At 47.2% G+C, this 18,271-nt stretch overlaps 6 protein-coding genes across 6 annotated transcripts; 2 read left to right on the top strand and 4 right to left on the bottom strand.

Moving 5' to 3' along the window:
* Positions 1 to 345: 345 nt before the first annotated feature.
* Positions 346 to 2,544, bottom strand: EDB91DRAFT_1058823 (MFS polyamine transporter; the record flags this gene model as incomplete). Its single annotated transcript, XM_041314188.1, has 14 exons — positions 346 to 409; positions 464 to 602; positions 653 to 743; positions 789 to 883; positions 935 to 1,126; positions 1,173 to 1,285; positions 1,320 to 1,452; positions 1,503 to 1,566; positions 1,615 to 1,645; positions 1,693 to 1,808; positions 1,866 to 1,957; positions 2,019 to 2,102; positions 2,159 to 2,331; positions 2,378 to 2,544. The coding sequence occupies 14 exons, from the start codon at positions 2,542 to 2,544 to the stop codon at positions 346 to 348; spliced, it is 1,554 nt and encodes a 517-aa protein (XP_041173484.1).
* Positions 2,545 to 4,059: 1,515 nt separating this feature from the next.
* On the bottom strand, positions 4,060 to 5,497 carry EDB91DRAFT_1154718 (uncharacterized protein). Its single transcript, XM_041319570.1, has 8 exons — positions 5,455 to 5,497; positions 5,347 to 5,410; positions 5,185 to 5,272; positions 4,779 to 4,979; positions 4,633 to 4,727; positions 4,512 to 4,586; positions 4,330 to 4,459; positions 4,060 to 4,275 (listed from the first exon to the last, which is right to left on the bottom strand). Exons 1-7 carry the CDS (start codon positions 5,469 to 5,471, stop codon positions 4,436 to 4,438), a joined length of 564 nt encoding a protein of 187 aa, XP_041173483.1. The 5' UTR covers positions 5,472 to 5,497; the 3' UTR covers positions 4,060 to 4,275; positions 4,330 to 4,435.
* A 2,145-nt stretch (positions 5,498 to 7,642) lies between these two features.
* EDB91DRAFT_1154692 (uncharacterized protein) lies at positions 7,643 to 9,714 on the top strand. Its single transcript, XM_041319569.1, has 10 exons — positions 7,643 to 7,809; positions 7,887 to 8,124; positions 8,179 to 8,266; positions 8,315 to 8,375; positions 8,429 to 8,610; positions 8,670 to 8,740; positions 8,799 to 8,807; positions 8,870 to 9,083; positions 9,135 to 9,158; positions 9,206 to 9,714. Exons 2-10 carry the CDS (start codon positions 7,921 to 7,923, stop codon positions 9,415 to 9,417), a joined length of 1,065 nt encoding a protein of 354 aa, XP_041173482.1. The 5' UTR covers positions 7,643 to 7,809; positions 7,887 to 7,920; the 3' UTR covers positions 9,418 to 9,714.
* A 1,519-nt stretch (positions 9,715 to 11,233) lies between these two features.
* EDB91DRAFT_1058791 (major facilitator superfamily domain-containing protein) lies at positions 11,234 to 13,148 on the top strand (the record flags this gene model as incomplete). Its single annotated transcript, XM_041314184.1, has 13 exons — positions 11,234 to 11,330; positions 11,387 to 11,470; positions 11,527 to 11,618; positions 11,671 to 11,786; positions 11,834 to 11,864; positions 11,912 to 11,975; positions 12,026 to 12,137; positions 12,188 to 12,304; positions 12,340 to 12,539; positions 12,591 to 12,685; positions 12,734 to 12,824; positions 12,880 to 13,018; positions 13,073 to 13,148. 13 exons carry the CDS (start codon positions 11,234 to 11,236, stop codon positions 13,146 to 13,148), a joined length of 1,314 nt encoding a protein of 437 aa, XP_041173481.1.
* A 392-nt stretch (positions 13,149 to 13,540) lies between these two features.
* On the bottom strand, positions 13,541 to 14,015 carry EDB91DRAFT_1154660 (uncharacterized protein). Its single transcript, XM_041319568.1, has 2 exons — positions 13,900 to 14,015; positions 13,541 to 13,844 (listed from the first exon to the last, which is right to left on the bottom strand). Exons 1-2 carry the CDS (start codon positions 13,921 to 13,923, stop codon positions 13,653 to 13,655), a joined length of 216 nt encoding a protein of 71 aa, XP_041173480.1. The 5' UTR covers positions 13,924 to 14,015; the 3' UTR covers positions 13,541 to 13,652.
* Positions 14,016 to 14,126: 111 nt separating this feature from the next.
* Positions 14,127 to 15,295, bottom strand: EDB91DRAFT_1252221 (uncharacterized protein; the record flags this gene model as incomplete). Its single annotated transcript, XM_041323480.1, has 3 exons — positions 14,127 to 14,769; positions 14,822 to 15,201; positions 15,272 to 15,295. The coding sequence occupies 3 exons, from the start codon at positions 15,293 to 15,295 to the stop codon at positions 14,127 to 14,129; spliced, it is 1,047 nt and encodes a 348-aa protein (XP_041173479.1).
* Between the last annotated feature and the right edge of the window lie 2,976 nt (positions 15,296 to 18,271).

The following is an 18,271-nucleotide window of genomic DNA, read 5'->3' as shown; positions in this document are numbered from 1 at the left end:
AGTAGTTTGCTGATGTTTGGCATCCTAAATAAGCTATGATTATGTGAGATTGAGGTGCACTATCCTATGGTATCTGTAATTCTGGCTTAGCCTTAATTAATACTTAGACCTATGCATGTTTTGTGGCGGCGAAGGATACACAGGAACATATCCATATGATATTGCGAAGACCTTGATTAGATACATTATCTACACAATCGTTTGGTGTATACAATGCAAAACCTATGCCAAGACACTAATCCTATGCTATGGCGTAGTCGTTTGGATGGCACGGAGGAAATATGGTACACATGATGAGCAAGCGAAACATTGAAGATACAACTACAACGTGCGTCTAGGTTTACATCACGGCTGCGCATATCGACTGCTGTTCCGTATTCGCTCCCCATAACGCCACAATATCCAGGGTCTGCAGGCACGATCAGCGAGGATGACAATGGAAGGAAGAAGAACGGAGACATACGCGGGACAGCCTAACACGAATGCTGTGACCGCAAGGATGGTATCGCCCTTCCCGAAACCGAGTGCGCTGTACATCGCTGGAGCAAATAACGGAAATCCAAAGCCTGCCAGTGACCGCAGACAGCAGGCGGCAGCCAGCGCTGAACACAAGGCATGAGATAGGTGCGACGGTACAGGAGAAAAAATGTACCGGAAGCTGCGTGAAGCGTGAAGCAATCAACAATATAAGTGTGTATAGACTGGATATTCAGAGTAATGCCTGCTCCCACAAGCATTATGCCCTGTCGAAGCGTCAGTGGAGAAACGATTTAAAAAGCGAAACTAACTATATCTGGAACTATCCAATGGGCATGTGCTTGTGCAGCCCAGCCTAAAATCAAGCACCCTATCATAAATACTAGAGTGCCGGGAAACATAGGAGCTGACGACGCGTTGGATGATTAAGGAAGAAGAGAAAGTAATCATAACGAACGCAATCTGAATTCTGGCTTTCCAACTCCACCTTTCTTGCTCTTCAAATAAAGATAGACTTTGTCTAGTATACTCGCGTTTGAACAAGACGCCCCCACCAACCCTATGCCAAGTGCGATGTAATGAAGGCCGGTGATCCCCACAGACTGCTGGTATACACCCTGAAAGATTGATGGTATGGTCGTCAAAATGACTGAGATGTTTTCAGATCACGTCCCCGAAAAAAACAGGTGACTTACGATAATGTGACCCGTATAAGTACGCCATGTAAACACCGAGTACTTGGACGATTGGTTCGCAGAAAAAGAGTGCGAAAGGGCGAATGAGTGCTTTGGCCATGATGGTATGCCAGCTGTAGGGAACATCTTCGTCAAATGTCATTTCACTGGAATTGTAAAAAGACTTTCGAGCGATCTTGGCCGTCGAACACTGTGCGGATTTCTCCGTAAGACACTTTTTCGGCATCCATCGATCTGCGGATGCGCTCTGCTTTCCTTTCCAACAAGATAGGCGCGTAAGCTAGATAAAAATCAACAAGGATGAATGAATTGCGGCTAGTCATCACTCACTCTCTCGAAGGAAAAACACTCCAAGGATTTGAACGACTGCATCAGCAATGGACGTCGACCAAAACTATCAAAGAAAAGGTAGCGGTTCGCGATTGGTGGAAGAACCACCTACCACCCATCTCCAGCTAGAGCGTTCGGCAACCCTGGGGAAGATTTAGATAGGATCATTTGGCTCGGAACAGTCACCAACCAGGCGCCTGTGATCGGTCCCACGGAAGCCCCCAATAGCGGAGCTAAGGAGTAAAGCGCGAAGGCTTTCCCTCTCTCTTCTGGCCGCCAGCAATCACTAAGAAGACCGCCGCCGACCTGAGGGGAGAAGTTATTCAGATCGAATGTTTCGTAGTCGACGAATTTAAATCTTACAGACGTGGGCGCGCCGCCTCCCATTCCAGCGAGGAATCGGAAAGCAAGAAGCTGGGATTCTGTCTGTGCAAACCCACATCCAAAATTCCATGCTACCAATTCATTTCAAGAATCGAGATGAAAACATAGATCAGCTGGTAACAGACCACATACCAAGATACCATAAATTTGCCACTTGCAAAACGCGTGACCGGCCGTAAAGCTCACTCATTGGGCCCACAAACAAGGGCCCGAACGCTGGTATGTGATTTGGTAGATCAGTAGAGTATCTAGCATATGTAGAATTCGCCTACCAAACGCAAGCACAAAAATGGAGGTTGTGAGTGCATTTATGACGTCGTTGTCAATCCCGAATGTAGAAGCCACTTGGCCAGTCGCGGGAGCGATCATGGAGGAAGAAACTGGACCCATAAAAGAAAACGATGCTACGATTGCGGTCGCAGCCCATTTGCGTTTTAAGCTCCAACTGTGCGGAACTGTAAGAAACATGCTGCGCTGTCCGTGCGACGCACTTTTTAGGATTCTGGGAGTCATTTGGACCGTCCCAGTCAATGATCAAGACAGTGTCATTACTATACGGCTTCTGAAAATTGGACTGAACTGGAACATCAGTGAGTTGTGGCGCGTGACCACGTTGTAAGGTTGGCAGTGTCAGAGACACTAGACTATCGTCAGTCATTGACGCAGGGGACTGTTTTGTGCCGGACATGTCGAGGTCACGGAGTGCAAGTGATGTCCTCACATCTTCCTAACATTTTACTTATGGGCAAAAATAAGAGCCGTATGATTACGGGGACAAGTAGCCCCATCCCAGCGTTTCCTATCGATCCTATCGTCCACGGGCATTGCAGTATTCCCATTAAGTAGCATCTGAGTGTCGGGACTTGGAATCACGATTATATGTTCCGCGAAGAAGCATATCATGATAACCAAAACCAATGACAAACCGCTGATACATGACCGACACTCACCGACGTGGACACCGCTGAAAAAGGCTTGCAGCAGTCACTGCTGGCAGCCTGTTGCAGCAAGGTTCTGACCCGAAGCTCTTTGAACACCAGTTGGTGTGTGGATTGAGGTAAGCCTGTCCCTTGGTACTAATATTCCGTCAACTGTATTTTCCGCAGCCCATCAGTAATTTCGTCCGTTGTCCCCAGTTTTGCGTGACATGGTTCATTCACCGCTATGCCGCTGCCGTCAGCTGAGAATTCGAAGAGAATCAAAGAGATTCAACTACTGGCAGGTAATTTTAAGCAAGTACAGGCCGGCATTAGAATAGCCAACAAGGTACAGGCGAAGAATAAACGAAGAACCCTCTAGAATACTGATTTTGTGGGTGCTGTTGTGCAGCGGGGGGAACGAGAAAAATGTTTGCTTGATTGCAAGCAGATAGTTTTTCGGGCGGAAGCCCCGAAGGGGCAACCCGGCCCCGATAGCGCCCCCAACCTGTGCAAGAGTGAGCCTGAGTAAGCCGAGCTGCGAGGGCGGGTGGGCCACCTCGCAGCCCCAGACCCAGCAGGTTCGGGTACCGACTACCCGGACCCCAGTAGTGGTAGGAAGGTAATTGTGTAGCTAAGTACCAAGAGTATCAGGTGGGAAATTATAATGTACGCTGCGAGGATCCAAGCGACAGCGAAGGAAAGGCAGTGGTGGGTGGAGAAAAGAAATAACTGAAGGCAGCAGGTAGGCTGAAGCTTGCTACTACGCCATGCGGCGGAGTCCAGCTACAGAAGCGAATAGCGCGATCCCTCAGTTGGACGTATGGTGCCGAGAAATTCCGGCAGGCTACATTACTCGGCACCTGTACATACTACGACCAGGACTCCAGCCACTGTTCCAGGACCCCGACACCCTGCTTCAGACCCATTGCTTTGGGATAGAATTCCCAACTTCTTTCGCGAGTACAACCCCGAATCAACCCCCGAATCGTACAACAGACAGCACTGCAGGTAATAGCCTAGGAATCGGATGATGTGTTGTTTAGTATGTCACTACAGCTCACTATAACCTGGGGTGTGCGAACAAAGATGAACTTGAACATGTGTCTACATTTTATTGCAGTAAAAATGCTCACAATGCATAATTCATAACAAATTAGAACGTAATGGATAATTTGGTGTGGCCGAGAATGCTTTCCTAGGGATTCGTTTTGATTTTTTAAAATTATGCATTATGAGCATTTCTACTGTATTTGCACAATCGTTTGGTATATACAACATCAAAGTTATGTGAAAACAAGACAATAAATAATCCTATGGCAGGTATGGAACAGGGAAAATATGATACACACGATGGGCATGCGAAACGTCTATCATACAACGCGCGTCTAGGTTTACTAATCACGAATTACGATTGCGCATATCGACTGCTGTTGCGTATTCGCTCCCCATAATATCAAAATATCCAGGGTCTGCAGGCACAATCAGTGAGGATGATGATGGAAAGTTTAAGAACGGAGACGTACGCGGGACAGCCAATCACGATTGCTACGGCTGTAAGAATGGTATCTCCCTTGCCGAAACTGAGTGCGCCGTACATCGCTGGAGCAAATAAGGGAAATCCGAAGCCTGCTAGGCAGCAGACGGCGGCCAGCGCTGAACACAGAAGGCGTGAGATAGATGCGATGGAACGCGAGAAAAAGTGTACCGGAAGCGGCATGAAGCGTAAAGCAATCAACGTTTGGAAACTGATAAAGGAGCCTGCTCCTACAAGCAAGATGCCCTGTCGAAGCGTCAGTAGATAAACAGCTTAGCAGAGTGAAACTAACTATATCTGGAAATATCCAATGAGTATGGGCTTGAGCAGTCCAGCCTGCAATCAAACACCCTATTGGAAGTAGCAGAGTTCCGGGAAACATGGCAACTAATGACGCATTTAACGCTCAAGGAAGAAGAGAAAATATTCATGACGAACGCAATCTGAATTCCGGCTTTCCAACTCCACCATTCTTGTTCTTGAAATAAACATAAACCTTGTCCAGCGTTCTCGCGTTTACTTGGGCCGCCACCATCAACCCTGCCCAAGTGCGATGTAATCCAGGCCAGCAATTCCTACTGGCTGCTGGTATACACCCTGAAATATCGACGGTATGGTCGTGAAAAAGACTGAGGTGGACTTTGTTAGAGCACATCCACGGAAAACAAAAATGACTTGCGATAATGTGTCCCGTATAAGTACGTCATGTAAACGCCGAGTATTTGCACGATCGGTTCGCGGAAAAAGAGTGCGAAAGGGGGAATGAGTGCTTTGGCCATGATTGTCTGCCAGCTATAGAATATATCTTCATTACATGTTATCTCAGTGGAATTATATGGCTTACGAGCGATCTTGACCATCGAAAACCCGTGCGGATTTCTCTGTACGGCGCTTTTTCGGCATCCATCGATCTGCGAATGCGCTCTGCTTTCCTTTCCAACAAAGGGGCGCGTAAGCTAGACAAAGTCAATAAAAATTAATAATTCGCGACTGGTCAATGGCTCACTTTCTTGGAGTACGAAAAATCCGAGGATTTGAACAGCTGCATCAATAATCGATGTAGACCAAAACTATCGGAGAAATGGTAGCGATCCACGATTGGTGGAGGAATCACATACCACCCATCGCCATGTAAGGATTGCATATCCTCTACGCACCGAACACGCTTCGAAACGAAGATGACGTGTCTCCGTTACTCTTCGCTTCCGAGTTACGTGGATACATTCCCCTATATCTCCTTTCATCTCTTTCTCGTTATCTTACCTACTGCTCACACTTCACTATCCCTTTCTTTGACCGAGTATTTTCACGTCACCATATGCTCTTCACGTCGATTCCGGCCTAGTCAACCGTTCGAAAACGTATGTAAATCATTCATGTACTCTCGTATCTAGCAGCGAAAAAAGGGAGCGAATCCTATATTCAGATCCCCGCTCCAAGCACGACCGAAAGCCTCCTAGAAAGTCTCCGTCCTATACGTTTACCGACTCGTCTCGAATACCTTTACATTCGTCACCTATTCACTTCGTTTTGTTACATTTCCCCGTCGAACTCATACTCAGGCTTACAGCCAAGTAGAACGTTCGGCAATCCTGCAGAGGATTTAGATAGGGACATTGGACTTGGAACAGCCACCAACCAGGCACCTGTGAGAGGCCCTATGCCAGCTCCCAACATCGGCGCTAGAGAGTAAAGAGCGAGCGCTCTTCCTCTTTCTTCTGGTCGCCAGCAATCACCAGGAACGCCGCCGCCAATCTGAAGAGGGAAAGCAGTCAGATCAAGGACGTCAGGATAACCATTATAACTGATGCCCACTAACGAAAAAGGTAGCGAAGATGTTCATTGTTTCATATGGCTTCCACGTCAATCAACGCTACACGTTCTTGGCAACCACACCTATGGTTCGGCCTGTTGCAGAAAGGTTCTGACCCGAAACTCTTTAAACACAGGTGTGTGAATGTTGAAGCAAGGCCCGGCTCTTGAAATATTCCATCAAGTATTTTCTGCCACACGAAGAGTCTCGTCCGTGGTCACCAGCCGCCTGTTTCGCGTGACGTGGGATCAAAGTTCATTGATCGGCGCATTACAATGTTGTGATACCCATTGTTAAGGCAGCTGGTCATGAGGTAGGGCCAAGGAGTTGCACGCCAAGACTCCTTCCCACCACTAGGCTGAAGAGGTTGAGGGCAGTCTCCATTGTCCGATGGCAACTTAGAGATAACAGGCACTGGCAGTAGTAGAAGTAGTGTTATTATTAGAATGGCGCGACAAGTCTCACGTATGAATTCAAACTTTATCGATATATCTTTATGCATGCCGCTTGTTCGACGAGAAGCGAGACTCTTCCGCTGCACCAGATCTCAATGATTGACGACGTGCACGAGGCGTAGAACAATAAGCTAAATGCATGCTATTTTCGTGACAGAAGGTGGATGACGTACCCTAGATGCGACCATCCGGACGTTCTATGTATGTTGAACTAGCATCCCAACACGAACAGAACACAATCCATCTAGCCCGCAGACCGAAGGCGATTGCGGCACTAATGCTATTAGTTAGAAGTCGGCGGTAAAATGTGAGGTGGCGAACACTTACACCCTCTCAGATGTGGCCCGCAGCGTGCATCAAAAACTGCTGCGGCACAAGTTAGACCCTTTACAATGGCCACGGGAGTTATATTGTCGATTAAGACGTATCGGTAACCTGGCTACAGACCTGCAACGATGGAGGTTTGGAACGAACAACCTTGTAGTCAGGGCGTTCAATGAGGTAATTGAGCGCTGAGAGCTCCGCTGTGCAGTTTAGAGAAATACCCACAGTCCCTACAGCGATTCCGCCCCAATCATGCTCGGTACCATCAAATCCAAATGGCAGAAGCAACGCAGACGACCATTCCGACCACCTCGCCCATTAAACGTTTTGAGTATTTGAAGATCGTGAAAACACTGTACTAGGAGTTGCAGTCTTCCCTGGTAGAAGGTGTATGGCATGGTCACAGGTTCGTATAAAAAGACGGTGATTTCGCCTGTGGGACTTTAGCACTGTCCTGGCGGCTGGTTCATGGGGAAAACGACCAAGCTGTACTGAACACAGACACGTGGCAGCTGCAAGGACAACCGAGCAATTGTCCCGGTGGCCCGGGTGCACCAAGAGTCTAAATTACTGGCGTCGTGGCAAGTCTCAGGCAGCAAACGAATCCAACCAAGCAGTGATATTTAAATTGAAATTCAAGATACATCGCCACCAGAGTCTAAAGGTCACGATTTTGAATCAGTGGTCAAACTAATCACTAGTAAGTATCTCATTGATAAACGGGCTTGCATGTGCTAATATTGTGCTACTAATCAGTCATGTATAGTGTGTATATGTCTTGCATACACTTCACAGTTCTCGTGGTCTGCGGCCCGGAAGAAACAGAACACAGCCAGTAAGCGCTGAGCTTCGAGCGTCACATTGTGCGATTAGTAAGGTAAGTACGCGCGCGGAAATCCGGAAATCCACCAGATAAGAACGGTGCATATATATATATGTATATATAACACATAGGCAGCCTCTCTTTCCCTCCCAATATCGCTTCATCATGCCTGCTGTGAAACCTCCCTGCAAAGTCCTCGTCTCTGGCGCGAATGGCTATATCGCGATTTGGGTCGTGCGCGCACTTCTTGAGAAGGGATACTCTGTCCGTGGGACAGTCCGGTCTGAGGAAAAGGCAGCACATCTCCGACAACTGTTCAGCTCTTATGGTGATAAGCACGAGGTAGTCATCGTCGAAGATATCACAAAGGTATGTCGTAGGCAAGAAAGTGGTAGAGCGGGACCTGACTGATGTATGACATAGGAAGGAGCTTTTGATGAAGCAGTTAAAGGTGTTGATGCCATTGAGCACACAGCCTCGCCTTTCCACATGAACGCGGATGACCCGGACGGTACAGTGAAACGAATTAGTGCACTGGTTTGTATTCACTCGTTTTTAGAACTCATCAATCCTGCAGTCAATGGCACAGTTGGAATTTTGAAGAGTGCTCTCAAGCACGGGTATGACTTCATCGCCGTTTGAGGTCGTGCGCAGTTAATGGACACTGCGTCAGGCAATCTGTCAAACGTATCGTGGTTACTTCATCAGGAGCTGCGATTCAACGTGACTCGCCAACGCCAATTACTGTCTCCGAACTAGACTGGAACGAGCAATGTCTCGAAATTGTGAGGGAGAAAGGTCGCGGAGCGCCTGCTATGATGAAGTATCGCGCATCAAAGACTCTCGCTGAGAAGGGTACGGTCACCGCGAGTTATAAACATGCTCATCGTGAACCACTACTTATATCATTTCAGCGGCCTGGGAGTTCTGGAATCAAAATAAAGCCAATGTTAGCTGGGATCTCAGTGTTCTTAATCCACCTTTTGTGAGTCGTTTTTTATATCTCAGGAATTTGAATGAACTCGCCAATTTCTCCATGATAGGTATTTGGGGTATGTCGGAAACGTGATTGTCATTGGCATTCCCCTATTGATCTCCACATCTTCCACAACAGCCCGCCATCCATGCGGTCACAACAGCGTCGTCGTTAAACACTTCCGCAATGTTGTTCTACAACCATGTCGCACATCCAAACTCCAGCGGAGCCACAAACGAATTCCTTGCTTCTACCGGTACATGCTGGACCGACGTGCGTGACCTTGCCGGTGCGCATGTCCTCTCGCTTGAGAAGGAAGCTGCAGGTGGCGAGCGAATTATCATTAGTGCGGGTACGGCAGTTCCGTCTGTCCAGCAATAATCATGCATTAACCATTCTCCAGGAAACTGGAAATGGCAGGATTTTAGTAGGTGCACTTCATTGTGCTGCTGTTCCACTATTCACATCTCGTAGTTGACGCTGCCAATGCAATCTCGCCGCCACCGAAACTCGCAACGGGTGGCCTGCCGAAGGGTAACCCCGGTGCCGGCACTGGACACCCATCCACTGTACACCTTCTCTACTACGAGACTGCGAAGGCCGCACGGATCCTCGGACTCAAGTACCGCACTATCACAGAGACGACGAAAGACACGCTGGCAGACTATGAAGCAAAGGGATGGTGACAAGTCTCGTACCGAGTACTGTAGAGGGAGTGTATGTACCGTCATACCCGCAAATGGACGCACAAATTCGAGAGAATGATCTCTCAAAAGTGTTAACCTCTGCTCGTAGTTGTCTTTATTACCCCTTCCATTCAGCTGTGCAGAGGTTATGAGATGAACATATATACTAACGGCTCTCGGGAACCATGGAACGCAACGAGCACGGGAACTCAGTCATTCCTAGGTTGACAATAGTTAGCAGCCTGTTGCTACTTATCTGGCTGGTACAGGTAATAATTATCATACTGATGGCAGATCCATGTGTTGATAATCAGGTCTTGACAGTCATGGACATTGATGATATCAACTTAAGCCTGTGATCCAAGTATTCATGTGCTACGTAGATACACATTCACTTAACTTTGTCTGTTGACGTCTGGTACAATACGCGCAAACACGCGGCTGCCGGAGTCGCCCAGGCATTCAAGTGGTGGCCCTTTCGACCGGGACCCTGAAAATATCATGACTTTCGATTCAAGGGAAGCATATAATTAACAACTTCACTAGCAAAACTGTTGACTAATTTCTGCGTTCTTGTCACGTGATTGACTTCGCAACAGTCGCAGTAGGTCACGGTCACAGTCCGGTAATGTTAAGCCACTTACTTCAGTCATAACCCTAGGTAGAACAGGTACGGGCCTGGACATCCAAAAAGGTCGAGAGCTAAGTATGACACTCTCCCTTCGACCTGAAGAACAATTCAAATGCAGGAGCCAATTCAAGTTACTTACGTGGCGACCTGCTGCAACCATTACAACGTCAGACACGCATAATTGAGTCATCAGCTTCCATAAGGTAAGCGCGCCGTTCATGCCATGAACGGCGCGCTTACCTTGAGTTGCATAGATCATGGTATGTACTATGCTCATTGCGCAGATGAGGCTCGGGCAACAGATTTGATATTGCGGTATGTATGTACTCCCGGACATCGACACGTTTGTTTTGACTCCATACCCTACCACAGAATACGATGTTCAGAATTTTTTGCTGATCAATTTTGTGGTAATAAAATCCTACAGCGAGGGCCGGCGGTTCTTGAGTACCTGCTACTTCCGACCCGCGATAGGTTTCTTCGACTAGTTCCATGCCACCTGTTTTTTTGGATTGCACGTCATCATAGTATGTATTTCCAGGTGTGCACAATTTCGATATCCCCTCTACGTGTCTTAATACAATCACAAATTTGGCCTCCAGGCTCCAGGGAGAACGTTCAACATTGAGTCACAGACCTTGTAGTCCAATCATGATTCACAGCGTGTACGAGTGGCGTCACATTTTCAATCGGCTAAAAGTAAGGACATTGTAATGGCCGTCTTGTCACCACACAACTCCCACTTATAATGACGAACAGATATGACCACCATGCTGTTGTCACCCGCGCTCCAGCGTCCTCGACATGTCAGACATCGCAAACCAGTCGAAAACGTGTTTACCAGTAGTCGACGAGAGAGATGACAAATCAGAAGACTCTGTGTTTCTGACACTGCCATCTTTACAAGGTGATCACAGACTAGAGCCCATCCACGCTCCGGACCGGAATGATTCTGGAAAACCGGATAGCACTGGCCCAGGCAAGAAGCTGACTATTACACAGAGTGGTAGACATGTTTTAGTCGTTGACTGGGACGGCCCAAATGACCCACACGATCCTAAAAAGTGCGTTTCTCGTGCAGAGCAGCATGTTTCTTACAGGCTGCACAGTTGGAGCTTTAAACGCAAATGGGCTGTGACTGTAATCGTGTCATCGTTTACTTTCATCTCTCCAGTTTCTTCCTCTATGGCTGCGCCCGCTACTAGCCAAGTGGCTTCTACCTTCGGGATTCACAACGATGTTATACTTGCACTCACGACGTCCATCTTTGTGCTTGCGTATGGTAGGTGAATTTGATAGCTGCTAGATATACTATTGATCAACCGAACTGCAAACCAGGGATCGGACCATTTTTTGCAGGCCCAATGAGTGAGATTTATGGCCGATCACGCGTGTTGTTATTAGCAAATCTATGGTTTCTTGGTATGTGAACTTTACAAATTGATCTATATTTTCATCCTCTATTCTTGAAATGATAGGATGGAATCTTGGCTGTGGATTCGCGCGGACAGAATACGAGCTTATTGCTTTCCGATTCCTCGCTGGCCTCGGAGGCAGCGCACCATCGTCTGTAAGGTTCGAATACATTAATAATATGTAATCTGAATGGCCTCACTCTTCAGGTTGGCGGTGGTGTTCTTGGTGATTGCTGGCGAACAGAAGAGAGGGGACAAGCCATAGTTCTTTACTCATTAGCTCCGCTGTTGGGACCTGTCGTGGGACCTATCGCAGGTGCCTGGTTGGTGGTCACCCCAAGTTCAGTGACTTGATCTAAATTTCCCTAAGGATTGCTGAACGCTCAACCTGGAGATGGGTGGTATGTGATCTTTTCGCAAATCATGGACTGCTCCCATGTTCCGATAGTATTGGTCTACGTCCATTATGAATGCAGTTGTTCAGATCCTTGGTTTCTTTTTACTTCAAGAGAGTGAGCAATTGACTTGTTGCGACTCGTCCATTCTTACTAACTTTGTTTAGCTTATGCCCCCCTCTTGTTGGAAAGGAAAGCAGAGCGAATTCGCAGATCGATGGATGCCAAAAAATCCCCGTACAGAGAAATCCGTACCGTTTTCGAAGGTCAACATCGCTCGTCAGTCATATTTATAATTGCAGTGAGATGACATTTGATATATTCTACAGCTGGCGGAGTATCATGGGCAAAGCACTCATTCGCCCGTTCGCACTCTTCTTCCGCGAACCGATCGTTCAGCTACTTGGCGTTTACATGGCATTCTTATACGGGATACTTTATCGCAAGTTATTTATTTTTCCGTGGACATGACCTTACATAGTCTCTCAGTCTTTTTGACGACGATGCCATCGATCTTTCAGGGTGTATACCGACAACCAGTAGGAATTGCTGGTCTCCACTACATCGCACTTGGCATAGGGTTGACAACGGCATCCCAATTAAATGCGAGAGCCATGGACAAAATTTACATTCATTTAAAGAGTAAAAAAGGTGGAGTTGGGAAGCCAGAGTTCAGATTGCGTTCGTCGTGATCATTCTGTCTTCTTCCTTGGGCGTTCAATGTGTCATCAGCTGCTATGTTTCCCGGAACTCTGATACTTCCAATTGGGTGCTTGATCGCAGGCTGGACTGCTCAAGTCCATACACATTGGATATTTCCAGATATAGTTAGTTTCATTCTGTTAGTACTATCTCTCTACTGACAGCTTCGACAGGGCATCGCGCTTGTAGGGTCAGGCATTGTTCTGAATTTCCATTCTATAAACACCTACATAGTTGATTGCTTCACGCTTCATGCCGCTTCGGGTATTATGTTTTTCTCTCCTTTCCATCACACCTATCTTACGCTTTTCGTGTTCAGCGATGGCTTCTGTCTCCTTACTGCGGTCACTGGCAGGTTTCGCATTTCCTTTATTTGCTCCAGCAATGTATAAGACATTTGGGTTCGGGAAGGGCGATACTATTCTTGCAGTTGCAGCAATCGTGATTGGCTGTCCCGCGTGCGTCTCCGCTCTCATCGCTTCCACCGTCAGCCTTACTGATTGTACCTGCAGACCCTGGATATTTTGGCATTATGGGGAGCGGATACGGAAGAACAGTCCATATGCGCGGTCGCTTCTATCTTCATAGAAGTACCTTGTTCTTCACTTTCCAAATTCCGATTAGCATTAACGCACGCATCCAGGTTGGTGGCTAAATATATTCGCGCGACAGGTGATATACAGCGAGTGGCGAGAATTATTGACATGAGTTACAATATGTGAACTGATGATGCACGTGATCGTTATGGGATCGATTGTGCGAGCAGCGATAGACCTCTCTTCTAAAGATTTACTACTCGCTTCCTGCTCCTCTATGCCACCTTCTGTGTGCTTGTTCCTTCGCTAATCATATAGCGTTGGTAGCGATCGAGTCAATATAGAGACATATAGACTGTTGAATCTAGAGTCTAGACACCTGATATCAGTATCCTAAGTACGTATGTGAGTGATCTAGGTACGGTGTGATGAAAACAAAAGACTCACCCTCAGTCTGATATGACGGACTGAGGGAAGAGTGAGACAGCGGGAAATCAAACATATATGCGTCTCCGTATTCCAATGCTCATACTCCGACTTGCCGTGGTCGCGTCGCTCACGTGCACATTGCACCAACATAGACAATAGACCTTCGCCTGTGATGACCACCCATCAGCTTGGAAAGGAGGACAAGTGAGTATAAGATTCTCATATCAATGGCCCATGGGGCCTTCGCTTTGCTTTCGGGTGTGTACGAGATTGGCAAGTTTAGTGTGGATTGATTGTATGAGAATAGCAGAAAAGAGCACTGTGAGTAAGTGAGCATCATGTACCACTTTGTTTGCTCTCGTGAGTAGACTCACCAGAATCGTAGCGGCGCATGCCATGAAAGGAAAGTAGAGGTATTGAATGCTGTCGCTCGAGCATTGTCTACAAATCGTACTATAAATGCAAAGTCGTTGTTGTTGTTCACTCAGTTTGGAGTTGGGGTGTTCGGACCTCGACATACCCAATGATTTTGGAATGCCGCACAAGTTAAGTTAAAGCCTACATGGGTCTTGGCGGAAACGTACTGCGCCCAACAATTAAATTATACGACAATCTTCTTCCAACTTTCCAATCCGAAAATCTTGGGAAGCTGCTCCCATGCATCTTGTCGACCCTTCATATGTCTGCTTTGGTGTGAGGGAGCACAGTCTTTACACACTCCGATCTTCTCCCAATCTGTGAATAGCTCGAAGGTGGACGGTGTCGTGAAGTCCTGGTGCTGCAAATATTGCAATAAGCACCTATCATTTTCTCCACACCCCTGGCCACATGATTTATTAAGTTTCGGCAGCGTGTATAAAAAAGAGTGAGTCGTTCGGCGTTGCATATCCAGAAGCTGGTCTTTTCCGAGGATGCAAGCGGTTATGTCTGGTGAGGCTAGGACAACTCCATCACTACCCTTGAAGATTGTACTGGTCGACAAGCGGGAACAGTAATAATAGGCGCAAGGAAGCAGTTCCAAGCAGTTGATCTCCCGAGCGAGGTTGATGATCGCAAGAACGTCTTGTTGCGCGTTTGCGCGGTCCTTCTGATGTTCAGGGACATCGAAAGATGCGAGTGTCGAGGGAACGCCTCGTTTCAGTCGCTCAAGCGCCAAGTCACGCAAAGTTTTCATTTGATACTTCGTGCCCAGACGGATGAGGGCACGTAAATAAGTTAAATACCGCACGTTGTCCTCGAAGTACCTAGCTCGGGCAATCAGCTCGAGCAACCAAACTTTGGGAATGCAACACGTACGATATCTCATATATTGTGAGGAGGAGCTGCCGAAACTCTTCAGCATCGTCGTCCAGTGCGAAAAGTGGGCATCCATCATGGGTTTCCGTGCTTTCTGCCTGACTTTTCGGAAGTACGGCTGCAAAAACAGAAGATTTCTGACTGAGAAAAGATCGATGCACCCGGAAGAGCTTATCTCCGGCTTTCAAAACAACGCTCCCATCATCGTACCAGAGGTCGTTCGAGTGCGGGGGTGGAAAATGGGACTCTTTGATGTCATGGGATACTTGGATATCAAAAAGGCCATGTTTCTCTGGGGCTAAGGAAACGCCACAAAATGCTGGTTCTGACGGATAAGAGGGGGGTCGACCATCAAGCCGGTAATCTTCAACCCGAAGTTCCTTAACGTCAAGAAAATATGATGTATGAGACGGAAAGCTACATGTAACATAATGAGCGGTAGTTACCCACCTCCATCGAGACACCTCCATCCATGAAGATAGTTTGAAAATGATCGCATTTGCCTGGACATTCATTTGCAACTTTTATTGGTACGAAATGGCAACCAATGGTGCTATAGTTCGTGGGCAAGGACCCGGTCGTAGCTGCACACGAGGATGTATTGAAAGCGAGCATTCGATCGTGATGAGGTTCCAATTGCAAGTTGATATATTACATAATGATTGTGGTAGTGGTATATTATATTGCTTACTAATTTCATAGTTTGCGTACTATTTGTTTTCATTTCGTTCCCAGGAAGTCTATAGTCCAAGGATACGGAAGGAAGATGACAGTTGTTCTTTCTGATCGAGTAGCTCGTCGAGAATTCAAAGAATTCTCAGATCGCTCACCGCGCCTGCATCTCATACGTCACCATGATCCTAGATCAGCGCTCAGCTGTGCTCACGCTCGCGCCATCTTCGCCCACACCTGGTTACAATACTGGTACAATTTTTTACTAACATCTGTGTACCCAGCTGCTCCGAGATACACTTTGAAATTTACCGGAAATACTTTATAGATTGCCCGTATAGATAGGGTTATGGTAATATTTCCCCTTTGTTTCTTCTCCCTTCATCTGTTGTGGAACCAGCTGCCCTTTTTGCATCGCTCAAAACGACAGACAAGTGGCCAGTGGCGATCTACGGAAGGCCTGCGGCTTCGAAATCAGTAGATCAGACGACCCGCACACAGCAAGTGAATGGTGAACTGGACGGATCCCAATATCATCTCGAAGTGCAGCGGCATCTTGATTTTCTATTCTTCGGCGTGTGCCTGTGTGGATTGTTACTGCTTTGTACTCAAGAGCTCCCTCATGACCATGACCCGTAGGTAGGAGTACACACGATTATTCGCAGACGCATACCGCCTCGATGTACCTCTAGTGAGTAGCCGTTAAGTATATATTTGTGCATTGTCATAGATGTGCCAATCGTATCATCAGTCGTCATGTATAGATCATTGGTCGCATTCTTCCTCTGACGTCCATGGTTATGTAGTCTCCCGTAGTCAGACCATATAGAAGGAAGATAGTCGTTCCTTCTTTATTATGATGGTTATGGTATACGTACCTTGTCCACCTCCCACAGCACAGACTGTCGCAGTGTAATCGACAGTAACATTGTGCCGAAGTTAAGTATGTTAAGCAGCAATAAATGAAACCATCCAAATCTACCCCGCCATGTCCATGGATCCATGATTGACGGCTACCCATACCAATATTGCGTACACGGAGGACCGCCTGCAATTCGGATCTCGGACCTTTTAGCGCTCGGACGGAAAAACAATATTCCAGGTGAGACGCACTACAACTCCATACTCCACGAATAATATTTGTATGATGTGATGTTTAAATCATGCTGATCAAGAGGCAGATGGGCGGCAACTTCAAGTAGAATGCATACCATACTTGGACCGATACACTGCACAGAGTTTGCGTGATCTCGAATATGGTAGGCGATACTTATTACTTACTCGCTGTGGCATGTTCTATTCGGAAAGCACTTCGATACATAGTCAGCCTGTGAACTGAAACTAAGAAGAAACACAAACCGGTTGATTTTAGGTGTAGTACCGGACTGAACGTTTCAGTAGCGGTGACTGACAGAGAGCTTGGAAAAATGTTTCCAACCGGGGATGAGAAGTTGGTGAACACCGCGGGTTTCATGACACTCGGGAGTATCGCAAGTAAGGCTATGTAGCTGGTCCGCGCCTGATATTGAATCAACGTGGTCCGAGTAGATATGAAACATGACAGCACAAACGTTGCTGTTTGGATCGGGCTTGAAAACGAGCTAGCCTGAGAACACTTTCCATAATCCACGAGGACTTGAGGCGGCCCTTTATGCAAGAGAGCCGATGGATTCTCCAACATTAGCACGCATTGCTGTAGTAGAATCATCATGCAGTCTCGAGACGAAAGCTTGTGAAAGGCCGCACCATGACAATGGCTGGTGCTTTTGCAAATTCCGAAATTAGTGACATCCTCCTGATACGTGGAAACAAAAATACGATCAGATGAGACACTGTCATCGACACTAAAGGAGTGAGTCGGACGGGCCGGACAGCGGCAGCTCGAATGGCAGGCTTGCAGCCACATGCAAAATTCTCTTGTATCACGAAACACCCAGGATGATATTGAGGGTAAACAAGTGCATATTAACAGGGATCGATAGTCATCGACACGATGCTCAGCACGCATGCGCAATGACCTTCCTCCGGGATGCGAGCCAGACAGCAAGGCAGAGAACACGAAGGGAAGTGGTCAGACTCGTCAGAAACTAGCAACGATAAACGAGCCATCGTCGACAGAAATTAATCGGTGTCCCATACATGAGTACTTACCGCACGCGCAAGAGGGGGCACTGGCACTGGAGTCGGTAGCAGTGAACAATGAACGATTTTAATTGGCTTGCTACGCTACTGATGTAACTCAGGTACTACTACGTATATACTTAGTAAGAACCTCGCCAGTTCATGGGTGGAAGAAAGAAAATAGTACTGTAAGTGGGACGTTGGCCGGATTAGCACTCCACTATCTGCAAAACAGAACCACCGGTGGTACAGTATCATAAGAGAGGGGACGTTGGCCAGACTAGCGCTCCGCTATCTGCAAGAAGATAGAATTGCCGGCGATCCAACATCGAGAATGAGGCGAAACAGGCCATGAGAATAAAGGAAAGAAAAAACTCCAGCTCTTGACTGCTCATTGTCTCTGGCACGAGATTGGAATGGATGGTGGAAAAACTTACGCAAGCTGAGTACCATCCTCAGTGTAGTGGGAAGGCGATGGTTGTGACGGTGTTAACAATTTTGGGAGAGACACGAGTCGTCAGAATTGGTTTAGTTGACCGAAAAGGTGGGTGTTAGAATAGGGGTCGAGAGACCACGGTGCAGCAAGTGACAAGAGTGGGTGGAAATGAGCAAAAAGTGATTGCCAGTCCGTCATTTCAAGCTAGATGGTGATGGTGA

The sequence above is a fragment of the Suillus paluster genome (genome assembly GCF_016628075.1).
Source record: "Suillus paluster strain FC165 chromosome Unknown EDB91scaffold_64, whole genome shotgun sequence".
NCBI classification, from domain to species: domain Eukaryota; kingdom Fungi; phylum Basidiomycota; class Agaricomycetes; order Boletales; family Suillaceae; genus Suillus; species Suillus paluster.
The sequence above is the reverse complement of the archived record's forward strand: the minus strand, read 5'-3'. Positions and strand labels throughout refer to the sequence as shown.

What these genes read in the sequence shown, in the direction of transcription:
- EDB91DRAFT_1154718 (XM_041319570.1), bottom strand. An exon ending in AAAGCCGGAATTCAGATTGC is followed by an intron (nt 4,728 to 4,778) that starts GTTCGTCATGAA and finishes ATGCGTCATTAG; the next exon opens with TTGCCATGTTTCCCGGAACT. An exon ending in TACGCTTCATGCCGCTTCCG is followed by an intron (nt 4,460 to 4,511) that starts GTACACTTTTTC and finishes TTCTGTGTTCAG; the next exon opens with CGCTGGCCGCCGTCTGCTGC.
- EDB91DRAFT_1154692 (XM_041319569.1), top strand. Translation starts at nt 7,921, where the DNA reads ATGCCTGCTGTGAAACCTCCCTGCAAAGTCCTCGTCTCTGGCGCGAAT. An exon ending in GCGAATTATCATTAGTGCGG is followed by an intron (nt 9,084 to 9,134) that starts GTACGGCAGTTC and finishes ACCATTCTCCAG; the next exon opens with GAAACTGGAAATGGCAGGAT. An exon ending in CTGGAAATGGCAGGATTTTA is followed by an intron (nt 9,159 to 9,205) that starts GTAGGTGCACTT and finishes CACATCTCGTAG; the next exon opens with TTGACGCTGCCAATGCAATC.
- EDB91DRAFT_1154660 (XM_041319568.1), bottom strand. Translation starts at nt 13,923, where the DNA reads ATGGCATGCGCCGCTACGATTCTG. An exon ending in CATGCGCCGCTACGATTCTG is followed by an intron (nt 13,845 to 13,899) that starts GTGAGTCTACTC and finishes ACTTACTCACAG; the next exon opens with TGCTCTTTTCTGCTATTCTC.